Source organism: Salvelinus fontinalis, chromosome 23 (genome assembly GCF_029448725.1).
Source record: "Salvelinus fontinalis isolate EN_2023a chromosome 23, ASM2944872v1, whole genome shotgun sequence".
Lineage (NCBI taxonomy): Eukaryota > Metazoa > Chordata > Actinopteri > Salmoniformes > Salmonidae > Salvelinus > Salvelinus fontinalis.
Window position 1 is genome coordinate 24,387,888 of NC_074687.1, and position 20,429 is coordinate 24,408,316.

At 45.4% G+C, this 20,429-nt stretch overlaps 1 protein-coding gene across 2 annotated transcripts in view; it reads left to right on the forward strand.

The window, feature by feature from the left end:
• LOC129821061 (ubiquitin-conjugating enzyme E2 E3-like) overlaps positions 1–20,226 on the forward strand; it is a 51,549-nt gene extending 31,323 nt beyond the window's left edge. For both annotated transcript variants that reach the window (XM_055878311.1, XM_055878310.1), the window contains exons 5-6: positions 12,486–12,633; positions 19,378–20,226. In XM_055878311.1, the coding sequence (XP_055734286.1) occupies positions 12,486–12,633; positions 19,378–19,475 (246 nt within the window). In that variant the 3' untranslated portion in view covers positions 19,476–20,226. The remainder of the gene's footprint in view (positions 1–12,485; positions 12,634–19,377) is intronic.
• Positions 20,227–20,429: the final 203 nt, after the last annotated feature.

The window sequence follows — 20,429 nt, forward strand, 5'->3', positions numbered from 1 at the left end:
GATAAACATGATGTCTTGTCTTGTGTTTGTTGACTAACTGTGGCGGCGCCCGGCCATCATCTCCTTGAGGCTATTATGCACTACACAGTAGCAGTAACACTACAGCACTCTGCTCTACTGTCATATGACTGTGGAGACCAGGGGACCAGAATAACCCTGAACCATTTAACACAATGCTGCTATTGAGAGAGAGACAGCCAGCAGTGGTGGTTTCAGTCTCGGTCAGACGTGGCTTTGTGGCTGTGTGATACTGGGCACTAAGGGAGAAGGCTCAGTTCAAACGTAGTGTACTATTTAGGGAATAGGGTGCCGTTTGGGATGTAGACTCTGTGTTATAGGCACTGCAGGGGCTCCTCTTTTTTAGAGCCATTTACTGAGTTTACAGCATATATTCTCATTAACCTTTTCACATGTGAGTTCCAAATATCTCTAATGGTCACCCCAGCATGAGTTATTTTATGCACGTAATGTCAGAATGCACTCAATGTTCCAAAATGTGATTGTTACGCAACAGGACAGTTAACCCGCGCTGCTCTCAAACCAAGGCATGCTGCCTGTCAATTATCTATAGGCTATGTTTAAATTAGTCAATTTCAAATTATTTTCTAACAAGTTTTATTTTCTAATAACAGTTTGAATTAAGATGTGTTCTGCCTCCTCATTAATTCACATAAAATGTAGCCCATTTCACTGTTGCGGACAATTTATGTTTGAGGCTCTACTGAGTCAGACAAACTTCTCTCTTTGACAAGAGACCAAGCACTTCCCCAGATCATATATAAAGACATTGTGCATCTCTAGTCAGAACAGGCATTGCGCAAACCCTTCCCCCCTGGCCTTCATTGATGTTTTTCTTACAAATAATAACTTTGGACATGTGTGCGTTCCTATCAAAGTAAGTCCCTTATTTTCTGTATATCTTGTTGTTGTTTCTACTGTAGCACACCGTATATATGGAGCATAATGTATTTACTGTTTTATTCACATGTTTTCAAGTACTGGTGACAAACCATGTATTCCTATTCTTGCATATATTGTAATGGACACATATGATGTTTGTAAAATACTTTTTTGAAGGTTGTACTGATTATGATGAGATAATGCTAAGCTATTTGCCAGCTATGTGTGGCGCCATGTTTGTTGACATCATACAATGCATTCTGGTTGTCTAGTAAGCATCTGTCAGACCTAAGATGTTATAACAAAGGGAGGTGAAGGGATACCCGACTGACTCACGCACTGACCAGATCGCACACGCGCCCGCCATCGCGCCCATGTTGGTTTTGTCCACCCATCAAAATAAACTCTGAACCAACTGTATTAATTTGGGGACAGCTCGAAAAGCATTAAACATTCGTGGCAATTTAGCTGGCTAGCTTGCTGTTGCTAGCTAATTTGTCCTGGTATATAAACATTGGGATGCTATTTTACCTGAAATGCACAAGGTCCACCCCCCGACAATTAATCCACAGATAAAACGGTAAACCGAGTTAGATCCTAGTAATCGCTCTTCCTTCAGGCTTCTTCTTTGGACTTTCTATAGCGTTAGGCAACAAACTTTAAGCTGCATTACCACTTCCAATTAGACTGGAGTGTGGACCTCAGTTCATCTTTCAATCACCCACGTGGGTATATGCTCGTAAAAACCAATGAAGAGATGGCACGTGGGTATATGCTCTTAAAAACCAATGAGGAGATGGAAGAGGCGGGACTTGCAGCGCATCAAGCGTCACAAATAGAACCAAGTTCTATTTTAGCGCCTGGCTACACAGACACTTGCGAGCAGTGTGGGTGCAGTGATTGAATAACATATATGTGCACATTTATTTTGCAATGCTTGCGCACGCGACACAAGTGTGCTTTCAAGACAATTGGGAACTCTGAAAAATACAAGGTCAAATCATGTGATCTTCAGGTCAGAAAGTTGGAGCTCTAGAAAGAGGCCCCAGTTCCCGAGTTGGAGGATTTTTTTCCAGTCTAAGCTCCCAGTTGTCTTGAACGCACTGAAGTCGGACGTTGGAGATGTTAGGTCGCTAACTTATGTTTTGTTTTTTGTCAGCGCCACCTGTTTTTTAGACTGGTTTATGGAATGAGTTGTTGCTACTTGTTGCTACTGTTCCAATCAAATATTTGCGATGTCTCGCTGCAGGGACCACGTACATGTCAAAGGGTTAATACAGACTTCTAACAGAAGGCTATACTGTTTATTATGTTTCTGAAAAAACTTTACAGGATCTGGATTTAATCTGGATCATAATTGCTTTCTGGGAGTGGCGGGGAACTAGCTACTATGGTTATTTCTACCCCATTTCACATAAAAACAAACAGACAAAAACATTTAGGAGAAATTAACCATGGAACATAATGTTTTACCACTCTACACGGGTCATTGTCACAGCAGCCTTCCCTCTCTTCACTATAAGAGAGGGGGAAACAGGGATCGGACCAACACGCAGCGTAGCCAGTGCTCAACATGTTTAATTAAACAAAAACAGTGAACACTTACAACGAACAAAATAACAAAATGTGGCAAACCGAAACAGTCCTATCTGGTGCAGAATACAAACACAGAGACAGGAAACAACCACCCACAATCCCTAACACAAAACAAGCCACCTATATATGATTCTCAATCAGGGACAACGATTGACAGCTGTCTCTGATTGAGAACCATATTAGGCTGAACACAGAAACAGACGAACTAGACACAACATAGAATTCCCACCCAGCTCACATCCTGACCAACACTAAACAAGCAAAACACATAAGAACTCTGGTCAGGACGTTACAGTCATGATATGTTTGCTCTGTCCAGCAGTTATAGTACTAAACACAAATCCCCAGTGATGGGATTAGCCTTTACAGTGGTTATGGGAATAAAATACATTCTTTATTAACATGACATATAGATGGCACAAACAGTTTAGAAGAGAGAGAGAGTGAGAGAGAAAGAGAGAGAGCTACTGATTACCCTCCTCTCTATCTCTGACTTTCAATTCAATTTAAGGGGCTTTATTGGCATGGGGAAGATATGTTTACCTTGCCAAAGCAAGTGAAATAGATCATAAATAAAAGTGAAATAAACAATACAAAATTCACAGTAAACGTTACACTCACAAAAGTTCCAAAAGAATGTAGACAGTCGATTTGTTTTCGAATTCTTTGTGGGTCTGTGTAATCTGAGGGAAATATGTGTCTCTAATATGGTCATACATTTGGCAGGAGGTTAGGAAGTGCAGCTCAGTTTCCACCTCATTTTGTGGGCAGTGTGCACATAGCCTGTCTTCTCTTCAGAGCCAGGTCTGCCTTCAGCGGCCTTTCTCAATAGCAAGGCTATGCTCACTGAGTCTGTACATAGTCAAAGATTTCCTTAATTTTGGGTCAGTCACAGTAGTTAGGTATTCTGCCACTGTGTACTCTCTGTTTAGGGTCAAATAGCATTCTATTTTGCTCAGTTTTTTTGTCAATTATTTTCAATGTGTCAAGTAATTTTTTGTTTTTGTTTGGGTCTCAGAGCCCCAGGACCAGCTTACTTAGGGTGCTCTTGGGAATCGCTTCCTTTTAGGGTGGTTGTAGAATTTAACGGCTCTTTTCTAGAATTTGCGGGTATTGGCCTAATTCTGCTGTGCATGCATTATTTGGTGTTTTACGTCATACACTGAGGATATTTTAGCAGAATTCTGCATGCAGAACCTCAATTTGGTGTTTGTCCCATTTTGTGAATTCTTGGTTGGTGAGTGAATCCCAGCAACTGTGAAGGGCAATGGGTTCTATTCATTTCTATATTAATTTCAAGCCATATGTAAAATGTTCCTGTTTTGACTAATTTAATAGAGTGGATTAGGTCTGCTCTATACCAAGTTAGCATACCCCCTGAGTCGCTTCCCTGTTTCACACCTGGTAGTTTAGTGGATGGGACTACCAGTAATCTAATCTCTGTAATCTAGAGAGCAACCAGTAGGCCAGTCTCCTTTATACCATGTTTCTTGTAGGATGACAATGGCTGTATTTCCAATTTCTTTGATGAAGTCTGGGTTTCTGCTCTTTAGGCCAAAGGCAGATGACTTCAGACCTTGTATATTCTCTCTCTCTCTCTCTCTCTCTCTCTCTCTCTCTCTCTCTCTCTCTCTCTCTCTCTCTCTCTCTCTCTCTCTCTCTCTCTCCTCCCTTTCTCTCTCTCTCTCTCCTCCCTTTCTCTCTCTCTCTCTCTCTCTCTCTCTCTCTCTCTCTCTCTCTCTCTCTCTCTCTCTCTCTCCTCCCTTTCTCTCTCTCTCTCTCTCTCTCTCTCTCTCTCAATTCAATTCAATTCAATTCAATTTGCTTTATTGGCATGACGTAACAATGTACATATTGCCAAAGCTTATTTACAATATAAAAATGAGAATCAAAATGGTCAACGGGACAACAGTAACAACAATAACTAAGTGTCAAAATAACCATACATTCAACAATAACAATAAACATACAGTAGAGGACATGTGCAGGTTGATTGGTCTGTCAGACACTGTCCCTTAACTTATGGCAGGCAGCAATGTAGTGCGCTGCCAACCCACAGCTCTCTGCGTCCTCCCCCAACAGGACGGGTAGCCTATCCTCATCAGAGAGGTCTTTGAAACCTTGAATAAGAGTTTCAAATTTGGGGAAATGACACTCTCTAATTGTTTTATATTTTGGACATTTTGTCAGGAAATGCAGCTCCGTCTCAGGTTCTGCTGTTGTGCAGTGGTTGCACAGCCTTTCCTCTACAGGGAGCCAGGTTTTCCTGTGTCTACCCTTCTCAATGGCAAGGCTGTGCTCACTGAGCCTGTACTTTGTCAAGGTTTTTCTAAGGTTTTGATCAGTAACCATAGTCAAATAGTTAGCCACGGTGTACTGTCGATTTAGGGCCAGATAGCACTGCATTTTGCTTTGTGTTTGTGCTTGTGTTTCCCAATAAGCAATGTAGTTTTGTTTTGACTGTGTTGTAATTTGGTTTATTCTGATTGATTGGATGTTCTGGTCCTGAGGCTTCAGTGTGTTAGTAGAACAGGTTTGTGAACTCAGCCCCAGGACCAGCTGGATGAGGGGACTCTTTTCTTTGCTCAGCTCTTGGTATTGCAGGGCTTGGTAGTGATATGAGAGGGGGTCACTGTATTTTAGATGTTTCCAAAACTTAATTGCTCTTTTTTGAGTTTTTATTATTAGTGGATATTTGCTTAATTCTGCCCTGCATGCATTGTTTGTAGTTTTCCTCTGGACATGTAGGAGCATCTTACAGAACTCTGCATGCAGGGTTTCAATGGGATGTTTGTCCCATTTGATGAAATCTTGTTTTGCAAGTGGACCCCACACCTCGCTGCCATAAAGTGCAATTGGTTCAATGACATATTCAATTAGTTTTAGCCAAATTTGAATAGGTATTTCAATTTGAATTTGCTTTTTAATTGCGTAGAATGCCCTGCGTGCTTTCTCTCTCAGTTCATTCACTGCCTCATTAAGGTGTCCAGTTGAGCTTATTTTTAAACCTAAGTAATTGTAGTGTGTGCAGTACTCTATATATTTTGTACCAATTGAGAACTTTGGTCTAATTCCCTGAGATCTGGATCTTCTCTGGAAAATCATTATTTTAGTCTTTTTGGGGTTTACTGCCAGGGCCCAGGTCTGGCAGTACTGCTCTAGCAGATCTAGGCTCTGCTGTAGGCCATGTGCTGTGGGTGACAACAGGCATAGGTCATCTGCGAAGAGTAGGCATTTAACCTCTGAATTATGGAGACTAACACCAGGGGCTGAGGATTTATCTAGAATAGTGGCCAATTTGTTGATGTAAATATTGAAGAGTGCAGGGCTCAGATTACAACCCTGACGAAGGCCCCGCCCCTGGTTAAAGAATTCTGTTCTTTTCTTGCCAATTTTAATGCTGCACGTATTGCCAGTATACATTGATTTAATTATGTCATATGTTTTACCCCCTACACCACTTTCAATAACTTTGTAGAACAGTCCTGTGTGCCAAATAGAATCAAATGCTTTTTGGAAGTCGATAAAGCAAGCGTATATTTTGGTATTATTTTGGTGGACATGTTTACCTATCAGGGTGTGTAGGGTGTAAATATGATCGGTCGTGCGATGTTTTGGTATAAATCCAATTTGGCTTTTACTCAAGACATTGTGCTTATTAAGGAAGTTTAGAACTCTTACATTTATAATACTACAGAAAACCTTCCCCAGGTTACTGTTCACACAAATGCCTCTGTAATTGTTAGGGTCTGTAAAGGCAGTCAATGTTGTTCTCCCCCTTAGACGAGAAGGAGCATGGATAGGACCAAGATGCGGATTGAGGGAAATAAGCCATCTTTAATGAAAAAACAGCAAACAAGACACTACAAACTACAAAACAACAAACGTGACTAACCTTCAACTGTCCTGTGAGGACACAGGAACAAACACCCACAAAACACCAGTGAAACCCTGGCTGCCTTTGTATGACTCTCAATTAGAGACAAACAATACACACCTGTCTCTAATTGAGAATCATACCAGGCCGAACACAAAACCCCACATAGAAATACAAACATAGACAAACCCACCCAACTCACGCCCTGACCAACTAAAATGAATACAAAACAAAGGAAAACAGGTCAGGAACGTGACAGAACCCCCCCCTTAAGGTGCGAACTCCGGGCGCACCAGCACAAAGTCTAGGGGAGGGTCTGGGTGGGCGTCTGTCCACGGTGGCGGCTCTGGCGGTGGACGAGGTCCCCACCCCACCATAATCAATCCCCGCTTCTTTATCCCCCTCCCAATGACCACCCTCCCACTAACCCCACCTAAATGAAGGGGCAGCACCGGGATAAGGGGCAGCACCGGGATAAGGGGCAGCACCGGGACAAGGGGCAGCACCGGGACAAGGGGCAACACCGGGATAAGGGGCAGCACCGGGACAAGGGGCAGCACCGGGACAAGGGGCAGCACCGGGACAAGGGGCAGCACCGGGACAAGGGGCAGCACCGGGACAAGGGGCAGCACCGGGATAAGGGGCAGCACCGGGATAAGGGGCGGCAGGTCCTGGCTGAGGGACTCCGGCAGGTCCTGGCTGAGGGACTCCGGCAGGTCCGGGCTGAGGGACTCCGGCAGGTCCGGGCTGAGTGGCAGCTCCGGACTGTAGGGCAGCTCCGGACTGTAGGGCAGCTCCGGACTGTAGGGCAGCTCCGGACTGTACGGCAGCTCCGGACTGTACGGCAGCTCCGGACTGTACGGCAGCTCCGGACTGTACGGCAGCTCCGGACTGTAGGGCAGCTCCGGACTGGCGGGCGTCTCTGGCAGCTCCTGACTGGCGGGCGTCTCTGGCAGCTCCTGACTGGCGGGCGTCTCTGGCAGCTCCTGACTGGCGGGCGTCTCTGGCAGCTCCTGACTGGCGGGCGTCTCTGGCAGCTCCTGACTGGCGGGCGTCTCTGGCAGCTCCTGACTGGCGGGCGTCTCTGGCAGCTCCTGACTGGCGGGCGTCTCTGGCAGCTCCTGACTGGCGGGCGTCTCTGGCGGCTCCTGACTGACGGACGGCTCTGGCGGCTCCTGACTGACGGGCGGCTCTAATGGCTCGTGGCAGACGGACGACTCAGATGGCGCTGGGCAGACAGATGGCTCAGACGGCGCTGGGCAGACAGATGGCTCAGACGGCGCTGGGCAGACAGATGGCTCAGACGGCGCTGGGCAGACAGATGGCTCAGACGGCGCTGGGCAGACAGATGGCTCAGACGGCGCTGGGCAGACAGATGGCTCAGACGGCGCTGGGCAGACAGATGGCTCAGACGGCGCTGGGCAGACAGATGGCTCAGACGGCGCTGGGCAGACGGGCCGTTCAGGCACCGCTGGGCAGACGGCAGACTCTGGCCGGCTGAGACGCACTATAGGCCTGGTGCGTGGTACCGGAACTGGAGGTACCGGGCTGAGGGCACGCACCTCAGGGCGAGTGCGGGGAACAGGAACAGGGCACACTGGACTCTCGTGGCGCACTCTAGGCCTGGTGCGTGGTACCGGAACTGGAGGTACCGGGCTGAGGGCACGCACCTCAGGGCGAGTGCGGGGAGAAGGAACAGTGCGTCCAGGGCTCTGGAGACGCACAGGAGGCTTGGTGCGTGGTGCCGGAACTGGAGGCACTGGGCTGGAGACACGCACCATTAGGAGAGTACGTGGAAGAGGAACAGGGCTCTGGAGATGCACTGGAAGCCTGGTGCGTGGTGTTGGCACTGGTGGTACTGAGCTGGGGTGGGAAGGTGGCGCCGGATATACCGGGCCGTGAAGGAGGACACGTGCTCTTGAGCACCGAGCCTCCCCAACCTTACCAGGTTGAATGGACCCCGTAGCCCTGCCAGTGCGGCGAGGTGGAATAGCCCGCACTGGGCTATGCAGGCGAACCGGGGACACCACCTGTAAGGCTGGTGCCATGTACACCGGCCCGAGGAGACGTACTGGAGACCAGATACGTTGGGCCGGCTTCATGGCACTCGGCTCGATGCCCAACCTAGCCCTCCCAGTGCGGCAAGGTGGAATAGCCCGCACTGGGCTAAGCACGCGTACTGGGGACACCGTGCGCTTTACCGCATAACACGGTGTCTGACCAGTACGACGCCCTCTTACTTCACGGCAAGCCCGGGGAGTTGACTCAGGTATCCAACCCGGCTTCGCCACACTCCCCTTTAGCCCCCCCCCCAAGAAATTTTTGGGTGAGCCTCTCGGGCTTCCAGCCTCTCCTATGTGCTGCCTCCTCATACCAGCGCTCCTGGGCTGTGGCTGCCTTCTTCTCCTCCCGAGAGCGGCGATTCTCTCCCACCTTAGCCCAGGGTCCTTCTCCATTGAAAATTTGCTCCCAACTCCATTCCTCTTCTCTCCATTGCTTTAGTTCTTTCTCTCTCTCCTCAATCCGCTTGGTCCTGTTGTGGTGGGTGTTTCTGTAAAGGCAGTCAATGTTGTTCTCCCCCTTAGACGAGAAGGAGCATGGATAGGACCAAGATGCGGATTGAGGGAAATAAGCCATCTTTAATGAAAAAACAGCAAACAAGACACTACAAACTACAAAACAACAAACGTGACTAACCTTCAACTGTCCTGTGAGGACACAGGAACAAACACCCACAAAACACCAGTGAAACCCTGGCTGCCTTTGTATGACTCTCAATTAGAGACAAACAATACACACCTGTCTCTAATTGAGAATCATACCAGGCCGAACACAAAACCCCACATAGAAATACAAACATAGACAAACCCACCCAACTCACGCCCTGACCAACTAAAATGAATACAAAACAAAGGAAAACAGGTCAGGAACGTGACAGGGTCAAATTTGTCTCCGTTTTTAAAGATTGGGGTTATGAGTCCTTGATTCCAGATGTCAGGGAAATAACCTACACTCAGGATCAAATTAAACAGTTTTAATATGGCCAATTGAAATTTTTCACTAGTGAGTTTGAGCATCTCATTTAGGATGCCATCAGGTCCGCATGCCTTTTTAAATTTGAGAGCCTGAAGTTTCTTATAGAGCTCCTGGTCAGTAATTGGGGAGTCCAGTGGATTTTGGTTGTCCTTTATAGCTTTTTCTAATCCATTCAACTTCTCATGAATTTGGCGTTGTTCTGCGTTTGTGTCAATTTGAACGGTGTTGTAGAGTGTTTTAAAATGGGTTGTCCATATGTCACCATTTTGTATCGCTAATTCCTCTTGTTTAGATTTCTTTAATTTTTTCCAATTTTGCCAGAAGTTGTTTGTGTTTATGGACTCCTCAATTAGCATCAGCTGCTTTCTGTTGTACTGGGCTTTTTTGGTTCTGAGTGTACGTTTATAGAGTTTTAAAGTCTCACAGTAATGAAGGCGTAATTCACCATTATTTGGGTCTCTGTGCTTTTGGTTGGATAGTGTTCTATTTTTTTTTCTTATAATTTTACAATCTGCATCAAACCAGTTGTCATCTGTGATCTTTTTTGTTTTGTTTTTTATCAATTTCAATTGTGCTTCTTTTGCCGTTTCTCTCTCTCTCTCTCTCTCTCTCTGTCTCTCTAATGTCAAAGGCATAAACAGCCAGTGGTATCATTAAGATCATCCTCCGTGCCTGGTCTAATTGGTTTTCCTTGCATTAAGGACTTTGTCCCAAATGACACCCTATTCCCTATATAACGCACTACTATTGACAAGTAGTGCACTACATAGGGAATAGTGTGTTATTTTATTTGGGACGCAGACAAGGTCTGCTCAGAGGGAGAAGGCCTCAATGGGATGTTAAGAGTCCAAGCTTAAGCATATGTCACTGACCGTGGCCCTACTTGAGATTGGATGGAAAGGTCAATAGATGTTCACACACCATTTGCTCCTGGCCTGGGGTCTCCCTGTCTCTCATCTATGGTGTCTTAATGATGTTTTTCTGTTTTATAAGGGCAAATGTTGGGACATGGTGAAATGTTAAGATTGTGTGGTTTAGCTTTGTGAGGTTTAGGTGAGTATAGTATCTGTATCACAACCGGCCGTGATTGGAAGTCCCATAGGGCGGCGCACAATTGGCCCAGCGTCTTCCGGGTAGGGTTTGGTCGGGGTAGGTCGTCATTGTAAATAAGAATTTGTTCTTAACTGACTTGCCTAGTGATATTTTTGAATTTCGCGCGCTGGCTTTTCAGCAGATTGTTGTTCCGCTAGCGGAACCCCTGGGCTAGAAAGGTTAAATAAAAATCTGCAGACTGGGAGGAGTGGATTGGGAATGTTCTAGCTCCTTTGACACAATGCTTCTTGTCGACTGGAAACAGTTAAAGGTTTCGCTGGTAAATTACAGTAACCGTAATCCTTGCATGCTTTATCGTTGACCCCATTGTTAACACTGTAGCTTATTTTACCTGCCTGGCTGGCTGATAAGGCCTGAATGTGTTTCATGATTTCTTCCTTTTCCACAGGTCAATTTCCATTCGAGGAATTACAACAGTAAAACACCAATCAGGGAGTACTGAGCTGTCTGTCTGGGTTGTTTCCTAGCCAGGATCTACTTCCTGTGGTCTCTTAGGTTACGTCCCACACTAGGTTCTATGACTATAGCATCAACAGTCGGGGTGATCTGTCTGTGATCTTGATCTACTTTGTGTTGTTTCCTTTCCTGTTTCCTCTGGCAGTCTCTATGGGGGTACCACAGGGTTCAATTCTCGGGCCGACTCTTTTCTCTGTATATATCAATGATGTTGCTCTTGCTGCAGGCGATTCCCTCATCCACCTCTACGCAGACGACACCATTCTGTATACTTCTGGCCCTTCCTTGGACACTGTGCTATCTAACCTCCAAACGAGCTTCAATGCCATACAACACTCCTTCCGTGGCTTCCAACTGCTCTTAAACGCTAGTAAAACCAAATGCATGCTTTTCAACCGTTCGCTGCCTACACCCGCACGCCCGACTAGCATCACCACCCTGGACGGTTCCGACCTAGAATATGTGGACATCTATAAGTACCTAGGTGTCTGGCTAGACTGCAAACTCTCCTTCCAGACTCATATCAAACATCTCCAATCCAAAATCAAATCTAGAGTCGGCTTTCTATTCCGGAACAAAGCCTCCTTCACTCACGCCGCCAAACTTACCCTAGTAAAACTGACTATCCTACCGATCCTCGACTTCGGAGATGTCATCTACAAAATAGCTTCCAATACTCTACTCAGCAAACTGGATGCAGTTTATCACAGTGCCATCCGTTTTGTTACTAAAGCACCTTATACGACCCACCACTGCGACCTGTATGCCCTAGTCGGCTGGCCCTCGCTACATGTTCGTCATCAGACCCACTGGCTCTAGGTCATCTACAAGGCTATGCTAGGTAAAGTGCCGCCTTATCTCAGTTCACTGGTCACGATGGCTACACCCACCCGTAGCACGCGCTCCAGCAGGTGTATCTCACTGATCATCCCTAAAGCCAAAACCTCATTTGGCCGCCTTTCCTTCCAGTTCTCTGCTGCCTGCGACTGGAACGAATTGCAAAAATCTCTGAAGTTGGAGACTTTTATCTCCCTCAACAACCTTAAACATCTGCTATCTGAGCAGCTAACCGATCGCTGCAGCTGTACATAGTCCATCGGTATATAGCCCACCCAATTTACCCACCTCACCCCCATACTGTTTTTATTTATTTACTTTTCTGCTCTTTTGCACACCAGTATCTCTACTTGCACATGATCATCTGATGATTTATCACTCCAGTGTTAATCTGCTAAATTGTAATTATTCGATTTATTGCCTACCTCCTCATGCCTTTTGCACACATTGTATATAGATTCTCTTTTTTTCTACCATGTTATTGACTTGTTTATTGTTTACTCCATGTGTAACTCTGTGTTGTTGTCTGTTCACACTGTTATGCTTTATCTTGGCCAGGTCGCAGTTGCAAATGAGAACTTGTTCTCAACTAGCCTACCTGGTTAAATAAAGGTGAAATAAAATGAAAAAATAAAAGGTGATGTTAGATCTACTTTTTGATTTTTCCTAGGTGACGTTCCGCACCAGGATCTACCACTGTAACATCAACAGCCAGGGGGTGATCTGCCTGGATATCCTGAAAGACAACTGGAGCCCCGCCCTCACCATCTCCAAGGTGCTGCTGTCCATCTGCTCCCTGCTCACAGACTGCAACCCTGGTGAGTGACGCAACGGTCAACCAATCAGACATACAGTAGATATACTGTACACATGTTAGACTGTAACCCTGGTGAGTGACACGGGTTCTCTTTGGCAGGGATTCAAACCAAATACATTACACTGCAATTTACTTTTAGAATGTTTGTGCTGTGTCAGACGTGGACAGCCATAAAATATTACTCTACCTTGATGCATGCTTTAATTTCTACTTGAATGAAGTCGTTTCTAAACATTTTAGAACTAAGTAGTCCTGTTTGCCTGCCTTGAGAGACTTGGTTATCTAAGGTCACCCTCGTACCAATGACTGTACACCTGTAACGAGTGCGCTGAGAGTCGGGAAGCAAGTTCAGGGAGTGAGTGTTTTAATAAATAAACGTAACATAATACAAAACAAGAAACCACGAACAACGCACAGACATGACACAGAAACAGAAACAATGACGCCTGGGGAAGGAACCGAAGGGAGTGACATATATAGGGCAGGTAATCAAGGAAGTGATGGAGTCCAGGTTACAAAGTTTTAGAGTCCCTGGCCAATTTTCAGCTTAAAACTTTTTTAACTTCTCATTATATTCTTACTGAGCACCAATCAGGTTTTAGACCAGGACATAGCACTGCACCAGTCTGGTTTTAGACCTGGACATAGCACTGCACCAGTCTGGTTTTAGACCAGGACATAGCACTGCACCAGTCTGGTTTAAGACCAGGACATAGCACTGCACCAGTCTGGTTTAAGACCTGGACATAGCACTGCACCAGTCTGGTTTTAGACCTGGACATAACACTGCACCAGTCTGGTTTAAGACCAGGACATAGCACTGCACCAGTCTGGTTTTAGACCTGGACATAACACTGCACCAGTCTGGTTTAAGACCAGGACATAGTACTGTACCAGTCTGGTTTTAGACCTGGACATAGCACTGCACCAGTCTGGTTTTAGACCTGGACATAGCACTGCACCAGTCTGGTTTAAGACCTGGACATAGCACTGCACCAGTCTGGTTGAAGACCTGGACATAACACTGCACCAGTCTGGTTTAAGACCTGGACATAGCACTGCACCAGTCTGGTTTTAGACCTGGACATAGCACTGCACCAGTCTGGTTGAAGACCTGGACATAGCACTGCACCAGTCTGGTTGAAGACCTGGACATAGCACTGCACCAGTCTGGTTTAAGACCTGGACATAGCACTGCACCAGTCTGGTTTTAGACCAGGACATAGCACTGCACCAGTCTGATTGAAGACCTGGACATAGCACTGCACCAGTCTGGTTTAAGACCTGGACATAGCACTGCACCAGTCTGGTTGAAGACCTGGACATAGCACTGCACCAGTCTGGTTTAAGACCTGGACATAGCACTGCACCAGTCTGGTTTTAGACCAGGACATAGCACTGCACCAGTCTGGTTGAAGACCTGGACATAGCACTGCACCAGTCTGGTTTAAGACCTGGACATAGCACTGCACCAGTCTGGTTGAAGACCTGGACATAGTACTGCACCAGTCTGGTTTAAGACCTGGACATAGCACTGCACCAGTCTGGTTTAAGACCTGGACATAGCACTGCACCAGTCTGGTTTAAGACCTGGACATAGCACTGCACCAGTCTGGTTTTAGACCAGGACATAGCACTGCACCAGTCTGGTTGAAGACCTGGACATAGCACTGCACCAGTCTGGTTGAAGACCTGGACATAGCACTGCACCAGTCTGGTTTAAGACCTGGACATAGTACTGCACCAGTCTGGTTTAAGACCTGGACATAGTACTGTACCAGTCTGGTTTAAGACCTGGACATAACACTGCACCAGTCTGGTTTAAGACCTGGACATAGCACTGCACCAGTCTGGTTTTAGACCTGGACATAACACTGCACCAGTCTGGTTTAAGACCTGGACATAGCACTGCACCAGTCTGGTTTTAGACCTGGACATAACACTGCACCAGTCTGGTTTAAGACCTGGACATAGCACTGCACCAGTCTGGTTTAAGACCTGGACATAGTACTGCACCAGTCTGGTTTAAGACCTGGACATAGCACTGCACCAGTCTGGTTTAAGACCTGGACATAGCACTGCACCAGTCTGGTTTTAGACCTGGACATAACACTGCACCAGTCTGGTTTTAGACCAGGACATAGCACTGCACCAGTCTGGTTGAAGACCTGGACATAGCACTGCACCAGTCTGGTTGAAGACCTGGACATAGCACTGCACCAGTCTGGTTTAAGACCTGGACATAGCACTGCACCAGTCTGGTTTTAGACCTGGACATAACACTGCACCAGTCTGGTTTAAGACCTGGACATAGCACTGCACCAGTCTGGTTTAAGACCTGGACATAGTACTGCACCAGTCTGGTTGAAGACCTGGACATAGCACTGCACCAGTCTGGTTGAAGACCTGGACATAACACTGCACCAGTCTGGTTTTAGACCTGAACATAGTACTGTACCAGTCTGGTTTTAGACCTGGACATAGCACTGCACCAGTCTGGTTTTAGACCTGGACATAACACTGCACCAGTCTGGTTTAAGACCTGGACATAGTACAGTTTCAGCAGCTACACTTGTCTAAGATGATGTGCTATGTTGTTTTGAACAGTGGTTCCCAAACTTTTTATAGTCCCGTACCCCTTCAAACATTCAACCTCCATCTGTGTACCCCCTCTAGCACACTGTACGCTACATTTATTAAACATGAGTTTTTGTCACAACTCGGCTCGTGGGAAGTGACAAAGAGCTCTTATAGGACCAGGGCACAAATAGTAATATAATAATAATCAATACCACCCTGCATACCACTGCTGGCTTGCTTCTGAAGCTAAGCAGGGTTGGTCCTGGTCAGTCCCTGGATGGGAGACCAGATGCTGCTGGAAGTGGTATTGGAGGGCCAGTAGGAGGCACTCTTTCCTCTGGTCTAATAAAATATCCCAATGCCCCAGGGCAGTGATTGGGGACACTGCCCTGTGTAGGGTGCCGTCTTTCGGATGGGACGTTAAACGGGTGTCCTGACTCTCTGAGGTCATTAACGATCCCATGGCACTTATCGTAAGAGTAGGGGTGTTAACCCCGGGGGCCTGGCTAAATTCCCAATCTGGCCCTCAAACCATCATGGTCACCTAATAATCCCCAGTTTACAATTGGCTCATTCATCCCCCTCCTCTCCCCTGTAACTATTCCCCAGGTCGTTGCTGCAAATGAGAACGTGTTCTCAGTCAACTTACCTGGTAAAATAACGGTAAAATAAATAAAATATAAAATAATTTTGCTCTTTATTTAGCCATCTTACATATAAAACCTTATTTGTTCATAAAACATTGTGATTAACTCACCACAGGTTAATGAGAAGGGTGTGCTTGAAAGGATGCACATAACTCTGCAATGTTGGGTTGTATTGGAGAGAGTCTCAGTCTTAAATCATTTTCCACACACAGTCTGTGCCTGTATTTAGTTTTCATGCTAGTGAGGGCCGAGAATCCACTCTCAAATATGTACGTGGTTGCAAAGGGCATTAGTGTCTTAACAGCACGATTTGCCAAGGCAAGAAACTCTGAGCGCAGCCCTATCCAGAAATCTGGCAGTGGCTTCTGATTAAATAACATTTTCACAGAACCGCTTGTTGCAATTTCGATGAGGCTCTCTTGTTCAGATATCGGTAAGTGAACTGGAGGCAGGGCATGAAAGGGATAATGAATCGAGTTGTTTGTGTTGTCCGTTTTGGGAAAGTACCTGCGTAATTGCGCACCCAACTCACTCAGGTGCTTCGCTATATCACATTTGACATTGTCCGTAAGCTTGAGTTCATTTGCACACAAAAAATCATACAATGATGGAAAGACCTGTGTGCTGTCCTTGTTAATGCAGACAGAAAAGAGCTCCAACTTCCTAATCATAGCCTCAATTTTGTCCCACACATTGAATATAGTTGTGGAGAGTCCCTGTAATCCTAGATTCAGATCATTCAGGCGAATAAAAACATCACCTAGATAGGCCAGTCGTGTGAGAAACTCGTCATCATGCAAGTGGTCAGACAAGTGAAAATTATGGTCAGTAAAGAAAACTTTTAGCTCGTCTCAATAAAAAAAAAACGTGTCAATACTTTGCCCCTTGATAACCAGCGCACTTCTGGATGTTGTAAAAGTGTAACATGGTCGCTGCCCATATCATTGCATAATGCAAAAAATACACGAGAGTTCAGGGGCCTTGCTTTAACAAAGTTAACCATTTTCACTGTAGTGTCCAAAGTGTCTTTCAAGCTGTCAGGCATTCCCTTGGCAGCAAGAGCCTCTCGGTGGATGCTGCAGTGTACCCAAGTGGCGTCGGGGGCAACTGCTTGCACGCGTGTTACCACTCCACTATGTCTCCCTGTCATGGCTTTTGCGCCATCAGTACAGATACGCCAACATGAGCAGCAGCTACGTTTGGCTACATATGGAACATTATTGGAATTCCCGCGAGAGAGTAACGGTTCATGTGATTGGATGTTAATTATTTTACTAGGCTACCTGTATTTGACATTGTGTTGTTATTTCGCTGAACACTAAATGGTTGAATTTTATTTTTGGCAGTGAAACGAGGCTACTCAGGCGAGAAAAAAATCTCACCCAAGTGTATAGCCCCGTTGGAAAATATAAATAGACTATTTGAAAATGTGAAGAAAAAAATATGTAAAAAAATGTTTTTTAAAATGTGAATCACATTTTTGTTTGGCGTACCCCCGATGGCTTTGCGCGTGTTTGGGAATACCTGGTTTAGACCATAAAAATCATTGGGCTTCCTTATTTATTGACCTGTTAAAGGCACTTGATATGGTTGACCATCTCTTACTTGTTCAAAGGTTGTCTGAAATAGGCCTAGATCAGGCATCTTACAATTGGTTCAAGAACTGTCTAACAGACAGGACTCAATGTCTGCTTACTGACAGTATCAAATCTAGTTTCCTCAATATTACGAAAGGTGTGCCGCAGGGGACGATTTTGGGCCATGTTCGCTTCACTATTTATATAAATAATATTGGTCTGTCTGTTAAAACCTGTAACATTGATATCTTTACACATATGATACAGTTGTTTCCTCCTGTGCCCTCTCAGTACAGCAGGCCATTCATGACCTTCAGCATGGTTTTGAATCAGATCAAAAATCGCTTACTGATCTTAAACTAGTCCTAAATGCTAATAAAATGAAGTTTATGTTGTTTTCTAGGCCTCGTAATATTGACCCTAAGGACCTGCATATTTGCACATTGAAGGGAGCCCAAATTGAGCAAGTTGGTTTCTTTTATAGAAATAAATCCTGCCTCACTTTGGAAAGTAGAAGTAAGATTGTTCAAGCAACACTTCTCCCTTCAATGGGGGGGGGGGGGTTACGGGGCGTCCGTACAAAAAAAATAGGAATGGTGACATTTTCACAATCGGTTTTCTATCGCTCATTTGCACATCACGTCAATGATATCACGTCACCGTGTGGGATTGTGGGTCAATTAACCTTGTCGGAGTGGGCGCCCTGATTGTAGTTTGTGAGCTAGGCAGGCTACTGCCTGGGAAGGTCTCCCACTCAGAAGTACAAGATGGGGAGGGGGCGGGGGTAGGTTGACCTCAGGTCTCCCCACTGGAAGCCCGAGGTAGGGGGAGTGGGGGAATCTATCAAATAGCGCACCTCTAACTTTGTACAGTACTAATGCAATTAGAAAAATCTGTCACACTTCGAAATGCTACCAAATAAACCACAATTCAATCAGAATACTGTGTATTTATAGTTTCACAGACATATTGTAGTATTTTTTTCTGGTTTGTGCGAAATCATTAAGAATAATATAAAACCAGTCTGCACACCACCAAGGTAAATTGGTTTAGTCTTGACTCTTGGTTGACAGTGTTGGGGGAGGGGTAATGTATTGCTGCTCGAGTGCCAAATCAACACAAATCTGTTTCTATTTGTCTTTGTTACTTATTTTTGATTTTTATGAGTCTTATTTTTGTATATATTTTATATTTTTATATTTTTAAATGTTATGATTATTTATTTGTGATGTTCCAAATGTGGGGGGGGGGGCTGAAGGGGGGTCCGCCCAGGGAGCCATACAAGCCAGAACCGCCACTGCTTATACTTGCATGCGGCAGCCTCGGGTTTAAAACCTTTAGATTCAGTCTATCACTCAGCACTGCTTTTTATCACTGGGGGTAATTTTCGTACACATCACTGCATTTTGTATAGTTCTGTTGGCTGGATGTCTCTGACTACCAGAAGGGCCCAGCATTGGCAAATGTTTGTATATAAAGCGGTTCTTTAGAGACTCCCCCACTACCTCAGCTCACGTATTAACTGGAGATCCAGCAATTTTCAGACCCGCTCTCTGGACTGGCTGCTTATGGAGGTCCCACAGGTCTCCACTGACCTGGGGAAAATGTTTTTATTTTTAATGCCCCCAGCTCATGGAATAGCCTTCAGGCCACCTTGAAATTAGACTCGCTGGTCTCCATTGGACAGCTTAGATCGTGTTTAAAGGAGGTGATGTGTGAGAGTTGTGTTTGTTTTGATCTGGTTGTATTTTTTGTATTGATATGATTTATTGTATGTTCATGTTCACAGGGCTCCCTTGCAAATGAGACCCTGGTCTCAATGGTGACCCACCCTGCATAAATAAAAGTTCAATAAAATAAAATGTTAGACTTAGGCAGCCCTCGTACTAATGCATTGCTCATCTCTCCTCCTGTCTTCTCCCTCTCCTCTCCTCTCTTCAGCGGACCCTCTGGTTGGTAGCATTGCCACTCAGTACCTGACCAACAGAGCCGAGCATGACAGGATAGCCCGACAGTGGACCAAGAGATACGCCACATAGAGGTCACGACTCCTGACCCCGTCCTGTCTGACCCCCCGTCCCCCCAGCCCCTCTGCCTGCAGTGTGAAGGTCCCGGAGGCGACGTCACATTGTGCAACAAATCTTTATAGCCTTTACAATATGGACTTCTGTGTATCTGTCTGATTACTGATTCTACTCCTCCACATTTTACCCTGCTATGAGGACTGGGTCTGAAGAGAGACAGAGAGATAAGCAGACCCCAACAGGCATTGTCTCACGTCAGATAGCGCAGCTGCGTCTCCGTCTGCACTGATAGTTCATGGCAACACAGAGCGTTAGAATGACGCCATCTGTCGGAAGACAATGCCCAATAACAGGTAAATGGATATTGGAGTAGAATTTTGTAGCTGTAGATTTTAGCTATGTTTAAATGCCTCTACTTGCAAGTCTTGCTTCTTTGGGATATTAAAAAATAAAATGTATTTTGTGATGTAATAAAGGAAACTATTCCTCAACCCAATATTATGGTGCATTTTAGCCTTCTCCATTATCTGTATGAAGTTAAAGAAGAAAAAACAACTAGCTGTTGTAGATTATTAGAGAAGATGATGTCATTTACATGAAAGCCAGACACCCATTTCCACGTATGTAGTTACATTATACTGTTGTGACTGTTTTACCTTTGTCAATTTGTAATGAAAACGAGATTTCATTTAAACCTTTTTGTAGTGCAGCAAAAGATGAGCCACCACTGTAACATCCCCAAAACACAATAAACTTGTCCCAAGGGTTGAGTTGTACAGTGTAAACTATTGGATGATCGACATTGGCAGCTGGCATTCAATAACCTGGGGTGCATCCAGAATGGCACCATATTCCCTATATAGTGCACTTCTTTTGACCAAAGCCCTATGTGCCCTGGTAAAAAAATAAGTTAATTTGGGATGCAGACAAAAGCTCAATTTGTTCAGGCCCAGTATGCATAAGGAGAGG